At 43.2% G+C, this 12,479-nt stretch overlaps 1 protein-coding gene across 1 annotated transcript in view; it reads left to right on the top strand.

The window, feature by feature from the left end:
* LOC135536958 (max dimerization protein 4-like) overlaps nucleotides 1-11,571 on the top strand; it is a 33,838-nt gene extending 22,267 nt beyond the window's left edge. The window contains 3 exon segments of the mRNA XM_064963178.1: nucleotides 8,595-8,709; nucleotides 11,388-11,434; nucleotides 11,436-11,571. Coding sequence (XP_064819250.1) covers nucleotides 8,595-8,709; nucleotides 11,388-11,434; nucleotides 11,436-11,571 — 298 coding nt within the window.
* Nucleotides 11,572-12,479: the final 908 nt, after the last annotated feature.

Below are 12,479 nucleotides of genomic sequence, written 5' to 3'. Positions count from 1 at the left end.
TTCTGTTGTGAGTTGAAGTGGTCAGAATTAGAAACAAAGAGGATGGCGGAGTGTGTTTTCCAGAGCCAGTCAGACTATGTTCCCTCCTGTTCTGGACATTAACTCATGTCTTATTCTTTGAACAATGTGGACGTCTCTCTCGGTCTCTGTTCTGAAGTCAAAACAAGCGTGTCAGGCGCGGCAGGGTGGGTTTTTCTCCTTCCGGCCAAACATGACGAACCGAGTTGGCCTGGCGAGCGAGGGGAAACATCGCAGCAGTGTTTCTGCTGACCCCTGACCTTTACTAGAACGAACAGGCTTGGTCCAGCGCCAGGCGCAGGCGTGCTGCTCATTCCTCCGCATCCACGGGTCGGTGTGTGTATTTATGGGCTGTTGTCATTCAAAAAGACATAACGGAAAGCAAGCCAAGCAAAGTGAGAGGGTTAGGGTAGTGGGTTATGTTAAGTAGGACTGATTAGAATGTGGACACAGTGTTCTGAAGGAAGGGAGTTGGGTTAGTTGGGTTATGTTAAGTAGGACTATTAGAATGTGGACACAGTTAGGGAGTTGGGTTAGGGTAGTGGGTTAGGACTGATTAGAATGTGGACACAGTGTTCTGAAGGAAGGGAGTTGGGTTAGGGTAGTGGGTTATGATTAGAATGTGGACACAGTGTTCTGAAGGAAGGGAGTTAGAATGTGGACACAGTGTTCTGAAGGAAGGGAGTTAAGTAGGACTGTTAGAATGTGGACACAGTAGTGGGTTATGTTTAAGTAGGACTGATTAGAATGTTAAGTAGGACACAGTGTTCTGAAGGAAGGGAGTTGGGTTAGGGTAGTGGGTTATGTTAAGTAGGACTGATTAGAATGTGGACACAGTGTTCTGAAGGAAGGGAGTTGGGTTAGGGTAGTGGGTTATGTTAAGTAGGACTGATTAGAATGTGGACACAGTGTTCTGAAGGAAGGAGTTGGGTTAGGGTAGTGGGTTATGTTAAGTAGGACTGTTTAGAATGTGGACACAGTGTTCTGAAGGAAGGGAGTTGGGTTAGGGTAGTGGGTTATGTTAAGTAGGACTGTTTAGAATGTGGACACAGTGTTCTGAAGGAAGGGAGTTGGGTTAGGGTAGTGTTATGTTAAGTGGACTGTTTAGTGTGGACACAGTGTTCTGAAGGAAGGGAGTTGGGTTAGTAGTGTTATGTTAAGTAGGACTGTTAGAATGTGGACACAGTGTTGTGTGTGTGTGTGTGTGTGTGTGTGTGTGTGTGTGTGTGTTATGTTAAGTGTGTGTGACTGATGTGTGTGTGTGGACACAGTGTGTGTGTGAGTGGAGTGGTTGTGTTAGACGTGAGCTTAGTAAAAAAGGAAGGGAGTGGCTGGGTGTGTGTTATGTTAAGTGGACTGTGTGTGGACACAGTGTTCTGAAGGAAGGGAGTTGGGTGTGTGTGTGTGTGTGTGTGTTAGTGTGTGTGTTCTGTGTGTGTGTTGTGTGTGTGTGTGTTATGTGTGTGATGTGTGAAAGTCACAAAAAATCACAAAATGAACCACCCGACCACCCCAATCTCAGCAGCCAATGACAGCGGTCAGGTGGCTTCCTCTTGGACGTGACCGTGAATGGGCCGCGCCTCTGGGTCACAACAGTCCAGAGAGCCAGCTTTACAGTCTTGTTACCTCAAACCCTTACAATCCACCAGGGCCCAACAGTAGAGGGACTATAGTCTATTCCAGAGACCTACAGCACTGCCTGGAGGCTAATAACCATTTATGAGTCTTTATAATCCATATTAGAGCCTTATGTCACAAGCCCTTAGACTCACTATAATGTCAACCATAGATATTTAGACATAGATAGATATATGTCTCTATGTAGCTATATATACATACATACATATTCTGATGTTAATACAGCCGTGTCTGTATGCTACTATACCTTGACGTGTTTCCATTCATACGGGTTGTTAGGGGAAGTGTTTCCAGACCGGTTTGGCCAAATAGGTAAATATGAGCACCTTATAGTGTGTTCAGATCAACCAGTTCTCTGTCATGTCTGCTGTCTGGATCATCAAAGGTTCCTATTCACAGGAACATAAAAGGGGATACTATTTTCAACCCACCCTGATGAATTGGAATGAGAAATGTGAAGTAGCTCGGTCTCCGCGTTATGTATCGGGAACAGAATGAAATGGGCATCCCTTTTCAAGGACACTATTGTGTGTGTGTGTGTGTGTGTGTGTGTGTGTGTGTGTGTGTGTGTGTGTGTGTGTGTGTGTGTGTGTGTGTGTGTGTGTGTGTGTGTGTGTGTGTGTGTGTGTGTGTGTGTGTGTGTGTGTGTGTGTGTGTGTGTGTGTGTGTGTGTGTGTGTGTGTGTGTGTGTGTGTGTGTGTGTGTCAGCCAGGCAGTCTTGATAAATATTGAGTGACCAGGGTCTGGTTTAATAACACACATAAATACGTAGCAGCAAGGATCTGTCAGGGAGGGAGGGACACACACACACACACACACACACACACACACACACACACACACACACACACACACACACACACACACACACACACACACACACACACACAGACAGAGCAAGGTTTCTGGAGTGAGGTGACCAGGCATGAGAACAACTGGTTCATAGCCTCTGACATGCAAGGTTTGGGTCAGAAAGAGAGGGAGGGAAGGTCAAATCGAATAATCATCTACTTTTTAAAATGGGGGGATAAAATGAAGCATTTATTGGAGAATGACATAGCGGAAAACTCCATCCATCATCTCATCCTAAAATACTTTACTGATGTTTCTCTCCCCTCCGAGCGAGGTCTGTGTCTACCTGGTATGAGGTGTCCAAACAGAACTCTGTTTCACTGCTGTTGTGATAAACAGAACCTGGTTTCAGGTCAGATCACTCAGGACAGTCAGGATACTAGAGACCAGGTCTCTGTGTGGATCTGGAACAGACTCCAGGTAAACAAACAGTGGTAAAACTCCTGAGGAGGAGTGGAGGAGGGGAATTGGGGACTATAGAGGGCTACGCCTCGTTATTCATTTTGTTTATAGAGCCAAGATGGTCGCCCATTGGCTCGGGTTACACTCGGATTATGTGTTCGCCAAGCCCTGCCCAGTGCAGCTGAGCACACTGTGTGGATGTTTCCAGCCAGAGGAGAAAGTAGTCTTCCACCACCAGATCGGACCCCAGCCACGGCCCTCGGCCTCCTTCCTGCCCGCTTCCTCTGGCCTCCCTGGCCTGGGTCCAGCTGCTTCATGTGGGCTGGGGAGTGGGGAGAGTGGGGCAGGTTGGAGGTGGTGGGGTGGAGGCCCCCACCCCTGATCCTCCTCTGAAGACACTTGTTCTCCTGTGGGGTGGAGGGTGAGGAGGGTGTGTTGGTGTTGGCAGCCAGGGTGGGGTAACGTATTAGGGGGAGACGAGGGGGGGTAGGTGCCCCCTTGGGAGAAATAGGAATGAAAGCGCTGGAGCACTTTCACACGGCCCTCGTTTTCAGCTGAATTCCTGTCTGCACCTGCAAGATGTTTTTGCTCGACTATTTTTATAGAAATGCTGTACGTTTTTCTGAAGACCGCAATGATTAAACACACTGAAGTGAAAGGTGCCTTTCTAATTGAGGTTAGAGGGGAATAACGATGTTTGATGTTGGGGAGAGAAGATGGCTGCTAGTCTAAAGGTTCACCTTCTGTTGTCTGGGTCTTATACTGACCTCCTAATGGAGTGGGCTGGGAGGAAGAGGGTCTCTCTTCCTATAAAACACAGGCAACGCCCTGCCGTGAAAAAGAAACAACTAGCTTGGGATAAGTACAAGGACCCTGTGTGTGTGTGTGTGTGTGTGTGTGTGTGTGTGTGTGTGTGTGTGTGTGTGTGTGTGTGTGTGTGTGTGTGTGTGTGTGTGTGTGTGCGTGTGCGTGTGCGTGTGTGTAGCTTTTTGAATGTGTGTAGTTTCATTTGTATGTTACCCACAGTGTTTGTTTGTTTGTTTGCAAGCGTTCATGTGTGTGAGCTTGCTTGTGTGTGTGCGTGTACATGCAGCTGTGTGTGCGTGTTCACAACAGACCCAGGTGTGCTGGGCTCCTCAGCCAGAGAGCTAGCAGCCTGTCTGTGATTAGACTGATTGTAATGGAGGGATGACCTGAGGACAGCCTGGAGGCAGTCTGCACTTAGAACCAGTTTACTGTTCACATGGAGAGAAGCCTGGAGCTGGAGGAGAGGAAGGAAGGAAGCCTAGCTAGGACAAAGAAAAGCTTCATGCATTATCCTAGAAAACAGAAGGCATTTGATTTATTTCACCTTTGTTTAACCAGGTAGGCCAGTTGAGAACAAGTTCGCATTTACAATTGTGACCTGGCCAAGATAAAGCAAAGCAGTGCAACACAAACAACACAGAGTTACACATGGAGTAAACAAACATACAGTCAATAATACAGTAGAAAAGTCTATATACAAGTCTATATATTTTAAAGCCCCTTTTTGGACAAAATGGGATAAAAGTAGCTATGAAAAGAGTTACACAAACTGACTATAGGAGTAGTATAGGATTGGAGTAGGATCTGATCCCACTAGACACAAACTGTGCTAGGATCTGATCCCACTAGGACATAACCTGACTATAGGAGTAGTATAGGATTGGAGTGCTAGGATCTGATCCCACTAGGACACAAACTGACTATAGGAGTAGTATAGGATTGGAGTGCTAGGATCTGATCCCACTAGGACACAAACTGACTATAGGAGTAGTATAGGATTGGAGTGCCCACTAGGATCTGATCCCACTAGGACATAACCAGTGTTGAGTCAATAACAGTAGGTTTACATCAATTTCCATCATGCAGAAACCTCATGCAACTGGTTTCTGTTCTCTTCTGCTGCAGTAACACTCCACACGATCGGACACAGCCCATATCCAGTGTAGCGTCAAGTACTTTTACATTTGTTAATTCTACCACACATCACTCAAACGACTGTCATGAAATGATCGAGTGCTTTTCTGTGTTGATTGGTGTGACTGTGGTTAGGGGGTCATTTTGGGGCGTTGGCATCTGGGCCCCTGGGTCAATGTTTTTTTCTCTCTGAAGATCGTACACTGCAGTACAATATACACACAGAGCGGCCATTTTGATTCTAAAGATGCCTTGGCCGTGTGATGTGCTCTTTGGTTTTGGGGGTGGTCGACTCACGTTTCTGAGAACACCTGTGTGGGTTTTTCTTGGCCAGCATTGCCATGAGTCTGGCAGGAGGAGATATAGCCTGGAGAGAGTAGAGGAGACAGTAAAGGCATAGGGCCTGTGATATGTAGGTCAGTGTGTCAGGCTGTCAGGCCCTGGATATGTGTAGCCCATGTCGTGACCGGTTTGGGACCGACACTGTAATAGCAAACCAACCTGCAAATAAACTGGACATAGATTAGGCCAAGTCATTTGTAAGCTTACGACCGTAACTTAACTGTTGATTAAAACATGCATCCGCCATTTCCTGGTTGCAAAAATTCTATAGGTTCGCCTAATTTCAGTTTATGTGACAAAACAAGCTAGTATAGTGGAGAGAATCATTGTACCATCTAAACCGCTGTGAAATATATTTTCTATAACCAAAAATATTGTATATCCAGCTGTTTGAAGCTGCTGTACAAAACCAAAAGGGAAGCATAGAAATAGTGCACATTGATCAAATGTACCGCTTCTTAGACTTGCTTTTAATGAGAATGACAGATTTATAACTCACATTTCTAAGTGCATTTTGTCGGGCTCCAAAAAGGTTACATTTTGCAGCTTTAACTGTTGATTACAACATGCATCAAGATAATATCTCTCCTTAAATGTTGATTAAAACAGGCATCAAGATAATATCTCTCCTTAAATGTTGATTAAAACATGCATCAAGATAATATCTCTCCTTAAATGTTGATTAAAACATGCATCAAGATAATATCTCTCCTTAAATGTTGACTAAAACATGCATCAAGATAATATCTCTCCTTAAATGTTGATTACAACATGCATCAAGATAATATCTCTCCTTAAATGTTGATTAAAACATGCATCAAGATAACATATCTCCTTAAATGTTGATTAAAACATCAAGATAATATCTCTCCTTAAATGTTGATTAAAACATGCATCAAGATAATATCTCTCCTTAAATGTTGATTAAAACATGCATCAAGATAATATCTCTCCTTAAATGTTGATTAAAACATGCATCAAGATAATATCTCTCCTTAAATGTTGATTAAAACATGCATCAAGATAATATCTCTCCTTAAATGTTGATTAAAACATGCATCAAGATAATATCTCTCCTTAAATGTTGATTAAAACAGGCATCAAGATAATATCATGTTGATTAAAACATGCATCAAGATAATATCTCTCCTTAAATGTTGATTAAAACATGCATCAAGATAATATCTCCCAAATGTTGATTAAAACATGCATCAAGATGATTTTAAATGTTGATTAAAACATGACTAATATCAAATGTTGATTAAAACATGCATCAAGATAATATCTTTTAAATGTTGATTAAAACATGCATCAAGATAATATCTCTCCTTAAATGTTGACCATCAAGATAATATCTCCTTAAATCAACATGCATCAAGATAATATCTCAAATCATTAAAACATGCATTGTATCTCCTTAAATGTTGATTAAAACTGGATAATATCAAATGTTGATTAAAACATGCATCAGATAATATCTTCTGGAAATGTTGATTAAAACATGCATCAAGATAATATCTCTCCTTAAATGTTGATTAAAACATGCATCAAGATAATATCTCTCCTTAAATGTTGATTAAAACAAGCATCAAGATAATATCTCCCTTAAATGTTGATTAAAACATGCATCAAGATAATATCTCTCCTTAAATGTTGATTAAAACATGCATCAAGATTTCTCTCCTTAAATTTTGATTAAAACATGCATCAAGATAATATCTCAAATTTGATTAAAACATGCATCAAGATAATATCTCCTTAAATGTTGATTAAAACATTATATTTTTAAATGTTGATTAAAACATGCATGATAATATCTTGTTATTAAAAACATGCATCAAGATAATATCTCTCCTTAAATGTTTTAAAACATGCATCAAGATAATATCTCTCCATTAAATGTTGATTTTGTGCATCAAATAATATCTTCCTTAAATGTTGATTAAAACATGCATCAAGATAATATCTCTCCTTAAATGTTGATTAAAACATGCATCAAGATAATATCTCTCCTTAAATGTTGATTTCATGTTTTATGGTGGTGGAGTATCATCTCTAGCATATTGCATCGTTCATTCGTCTCTCCATCCCTCCATCATCTCTTCATCCCTGGCTGGTCATAAATGCTCAGCTTGTATTCCTGCACCACCTCTCCTCCTCTCCTCCCCCCATTGTGAGACCAAAAGGCCCACACATTATTGATGTTTGATTACCCTTTTCAATTTTCAGTTTACAATTAATTTTGGGTGCTTGTTAGCGCAACCGTTTGCTCACAAGTTGATGTAAAAGGCCCCGGCCTCTATCCCAAAATGGCACCCTGTCCCCTAGATAGTGCACTACTAGGGGAATAGGGTGCCGATTGGGACGTAGCCCATCTCTTTGGCTCTCCTGCTACCAGAGGCAGTGCTCAACACAAGCATATTGTGCTCTCTCTCTCTCTCTCTCTCTCTCTCTTTGTCTCTCTCTGTACTATGACATAATGTGACAGAAAGCACACTCACACACTGCGGCTGTCGGGGGTTATGCAACCTGCATGGCTGTGTTGTTTGGACAGGCCATTAAACGTACAGAAGGAGTGTGTGTGTGCGTGTGCGTGCGTGCGACCTGCGCTCGACCTTCGCCGCTCTCTCAACACACTCCGTCCACAAGCTTGAGCGTGTGTGGGAATGTATGGTTGTGTGTGTGTGTGTTTTGCATGTGTGGGTGTGTGATAAGAGCAGTTGGGGGAGCTGGGTGTTATAGAGTGTAGGACGTTCACCGTACAACGTAGAGAAAAACGGGGCAATTCAAGAGGATGCTACAAAATGAATGTCAAACACTACATTTCTTTGCCCTATGTCATTATAGAGTATTTAGTCAGCCACCAATTGTGCAAGTTCTCCCACTTAAAAATATGAGAGAGGCCTGTAATTTTCATCATAGGTACACTTCAACTATGACAGACAAAATGAGGGAAAAAAATCCAGAAAATCACATTGTAGGATTTTTAAAGAGTTTATTTGCAAATTATGGTGGAAAATAATTATTTGGTCACCTACAAACAAGCAAGATTTCTGGCTCTCACAGACCTGTAACTTCACAGACCTGTAACCCCCCCCCCCCCCCCACCTGATAAGCATTGTTGTTGAGTTCCAGAAGAAAGTATGACACGGAAAACCAACAGAGCAGTCACGTGATTAGGATCGCTCTCGAGCGAACCTCTGCCATCTACTCTCCCTCCCCCATCTCCTCTCAGTCTCTGCGTGCATTTGTGCTCCTCTGTGTTTCTACCACGCAGATAACTTCAAAAGGATCTCTCTTGTTCACCTGTGTTGACCCTGCAGTGTAGGAGCCTTTCCTGTGCACGTTGCTGACTCAACTCACTCCTCACCACTCTCCACCTCTGGTTGTTTGTGTTACAGACGTGCCAAACTACGGCTGTACCTTGAGCAGCTGAAGGAGCTGGTTCCTTTGGGTCCGGACAGCACTAGACACACCACACTGAGCCTGCTGAAAAGGGCCAAGATGCACATCAAGGTACCACGACCACACAGAGCCACAACCACAACCAGAGCCACGCTGAATGTTAAATGCGTCCTTCTAGAATTGCCATATCAGGGACGTCAGTGTAGAAGTACAATTACTAGAATGAACATAATATGATGTCACCAAACTTGGTGTCTTTTGGAAGATCATTCTATGGTTTGTAATTCTACGAGCCACAGACATAATCTTATACTGTAATTCCAGAACAACGGAAACTGAAAGTTCTTGAACGTCAAATCACAAAACCACAGGCCTTTGAAAGGCTGTACTGTAATCATAATAAGTCATAATTATGCCACTGGGCCCAGTCGCACTCCAGAGGTGAATAAATTACTGCATCGGAGCTTTTCCTTTTAAAGGACCCCAGAGAGTTACCCACTAGCAGACAGACAGACAGACAGAGAGGAAGTAGGTCAGGAATGTCTCCCTGTCCTCAGGAAGTACCCCCTGATCCTACCTCAGAGGCTCAGTGCTCAGCTGCTGTTTCCTCAGAGTCTCCCTGCACCGCCAGGCACTTACTCTCTCTCTCTCTCTACATCTTTCTTTTTAAGTCTCTTTCTCTCTCTGTCTCTCTCTCTCTGTCTCTCTCTCTGTCTCTCTCTCTCTGTCTCTCTCTCTGTCTCTCTCTCTGTGTCTCTCTCTACATCTTTCTTTTTAAGTCTCTTTCTCTCTCTGTCTCTCTCTCTCTCTCTGTCTCTCTCTCTGTCTCTCTCTCTGTCTCTGTCTCTCTCTCTCGCTCTCTCTACATCTTTCTTTTAAGTCTCTCGCTCTCTCTCTCTACATCTTTCTTTTTAAGTCGCTCTTTCTCTCTCTGTCTCTCTCTCTGTCTCTCTCTCTGTCTCTCTCTGTCTCTGTCTCTCTCTGTCTCTCTCTCTGTCTCTCTGTCTCTCTCTCTCTCTCTCTCTCTCTGTCTCTCTCTCTCTCTGTCTCTCTGTCTCTCGCTCTCTACATCTTTCTTTTTAAGTCTCTTTCTCTCGCTCTCCTAAAATTAGAAAACATACTCTAATCTTTCAATCAGAGCTGTTAAGCCCTAAAAAAATGGCAAGCGTGCAAAAAGTAGCATTCCCATCCCCTAGACCAGGGAAGAAAAAAAGCCCCCTTGCTCGTTACAAATGATAAGTCAACAAAGAGAAACTTTTAGAACGAGAAAAAAAATCTGGAGTCAGATGGGGATGATTTTCAGATATGAGGTCGAACGTTATAATTGGATTTGGGGTTGGCTTTGGGTCAGCCCCCTCTACAGTTCATTACTTGTTGCAGCTCATGTACACCAAGTGACAACCCACTGGGCAAAAACAGATTGAATCAACGTTGTTTCAATGTCCTTTCAACCAAAAAATGGCGATGACATTGAATCAGCATGGGAAACTGACTGGATTTGAAAAAAGTAATTAACCTAAGGGAATTTAGTATTTTTCACCCAACTTCTAACCTTCTTCGCGTTAGTTGACCACTCAGCCAAATGTAAACCAAAACTAGATGTTGAAATGGCGGAGGAAGCAATACGGTCGGTAAACAGGACCGCAGAAGGACCGTTTACGAAGGGAAGTGGATACTCTTTTTTGAACCGCTACGAAACCGCAAGCGCTACAACATTGTTTACTTCCTGTATTAAAGCTACAATCTGAAGTGACAGCGGACTGAGTCTTAAAGGATAGAACTTCATCGGTGAATTTGGGAACAGTTACATTTCTCTAACCAGGTCCCTCAACATTCAACCAAACCAAGTGGCAGGGCTGTACTTTAGTTGCCAAATGAATTGTAGTTTGTGGCTTTACCGTGGCGAAGCAGGAGACTTCAGATGGTTCCAGTCTAGTTCTCCACAGCTGCTGCACGGACTGTGTGGGTGAGAGCGTGTGGTCGGTGGAAAAACCCTCATTTAACTCTTCACATCCTGTTTACGATACATAGGCCTGTCCTCTGGTGTACTGGTGCTATAATATCTACGGTTTTAGTTTGGTTAGTAGGAATCTCTTAAAAGCACGGGATTACAGCGCTTGGTTCGTTTTCTTGTTCTTCCCCTGTTTAAAAATCCCTTGGTTGGAATTGTGTCGCAATCTGGGTAATGTGTGAGTAATATCTGTCGTTGGGTCAGCTGAAGTCATGTTGTTGCTATGGTTTCACTTCCTTATAATAATCACTAATGTGAGAGCATGCACATGTGTGCGTATTACTCAACCTCCAAATAGCTGAGTTTAAGCTATCAGAATTCTCAAAATACACTGAAATACATTTCAAATTCTCAAAATTCACTGACTAAAATACACTCCCGTGCATTTAACCCAGGTATTTGAAAACAGTATTTGAAATAAGTATTTGAAAATACTGTCAAATACAATTTGGTAGACAATTTCTTTTTTACAAATAACCATTCAAATACTTAAATAAAAGTACTTCTTTTGGGCTGTGTATTTGAAAATACTGAAATACACAGAAAAAGTATTTTAAATATCAGATACTCAAATACACATGTATTTGAACACGTCTGTCAAGTGTAAAATGTGTGTTTGCCCCAATGTCATTATAAATGTGTGTGTGTCCCAATGTCATTCTGTGTGTGTGTGTGTGTGTGTGTGTGTGTGTGTGTGTGTCATTCTAAATGTGTGGTGTGTGTATGCGTGCGCCAATGTCATTCTAAATGTGTGTGTGTGTGTGTGTTTCCCCTGTAGAAGCTGGAGGAGGCAGACAGAAAGGCTCTGAACACCAAAGAGCAGCTCCAGAGAGCACCGCTACCTCAAACGACGTCTGGAACAGCTGGTGATGCCTGGAGCGTGGAGACGTACCCGAACCGACAGCCTAGGCTCCACCATCTCCACCGACTCAGAGCAAAGGTACGCTGGGACACCCGCATGACACCGACATGGAAAGGTACTCCTGAGCAAAGGTACCTGGGATATACCTATGCTCCACATGACATCCACCGTACTCAGAGCAAGGTACGCTGGGACATACGCATGACACACGACATACAAGGTACTCAGAGCAAGGTACGCTGGGATATACCTATGACACACGACATACAAGGTACTCAGAGCAAGGTACGCTGGGACACCCGTATGACACACGACATACAAGGTACTCAGAGCAAGGTACGCTGGGATATACCTATGACACACGACATACAAGGTACTCAGAGCAAGGTACGCTGGGACACCCGTATGACACACGAGATACAAGGTACTCAGAGCAAGGTACGCTGGGATATACCTATGACACACGACATATAAGGTACTCAGAGCAAGGTACGCAGGGACATACGCATGTCACGCGACATACAAGGTACTCAGAGCAAGGTACGCTGGGACATACGCATGACACTCACACGCGGCTCCCTGAAGCCTTTAGTAACCTATGAATGTGGTTTCCATTTATCCTTTGACCCCCCTTTGATTTAACAACTGATGTGGATCAGTAGAACCAGATGTGGGGACTCTTTAGGTCAAGTCAATGACTGTAAATTAACTAATTACTGGTCAAGGGGAGGGGAGCAAGAACTGACAGCACTGCAGCTCTTAAGTAAGTTTTCTAGCACAGAATTAATCTATTCCACAAGATATAGTATGTTACAAACAGCACCGAACATCACCAAACAGCACCAAACATCACCAAACATCACTAAACAGCACCAACCAGCACAGTACCAAACATCACCAAACAGCATCAAACAGCACCAAACACAGTACCAAACCAAACAGCACCAAGCAGCACCAAAACCAGTACCAAACAGCCAAGCATCACCAAACAGCACCAAGCAGTACCAA

The sequence above is a fragment of the Oncorhynchus masou genome, unplaced genomic scaffold (assembly GCF_036934945.1).
Source record: "Oncorhynchus masou masou isolate Uvic2021 unplaced genomic scaffold, UVic_Omas_1.1 unplaced_scaffold_688, whole genome shotgun sequence".
NCBI lineage: Eukaryota > Metazoa > Chordata > Actinopteri > Salmoniformes > Salmonidae > Oncorhynchus > Oncorhynchus masou.
This window is presented reverse-complemented; position numbering and strand designations above follow the sequence as displayed.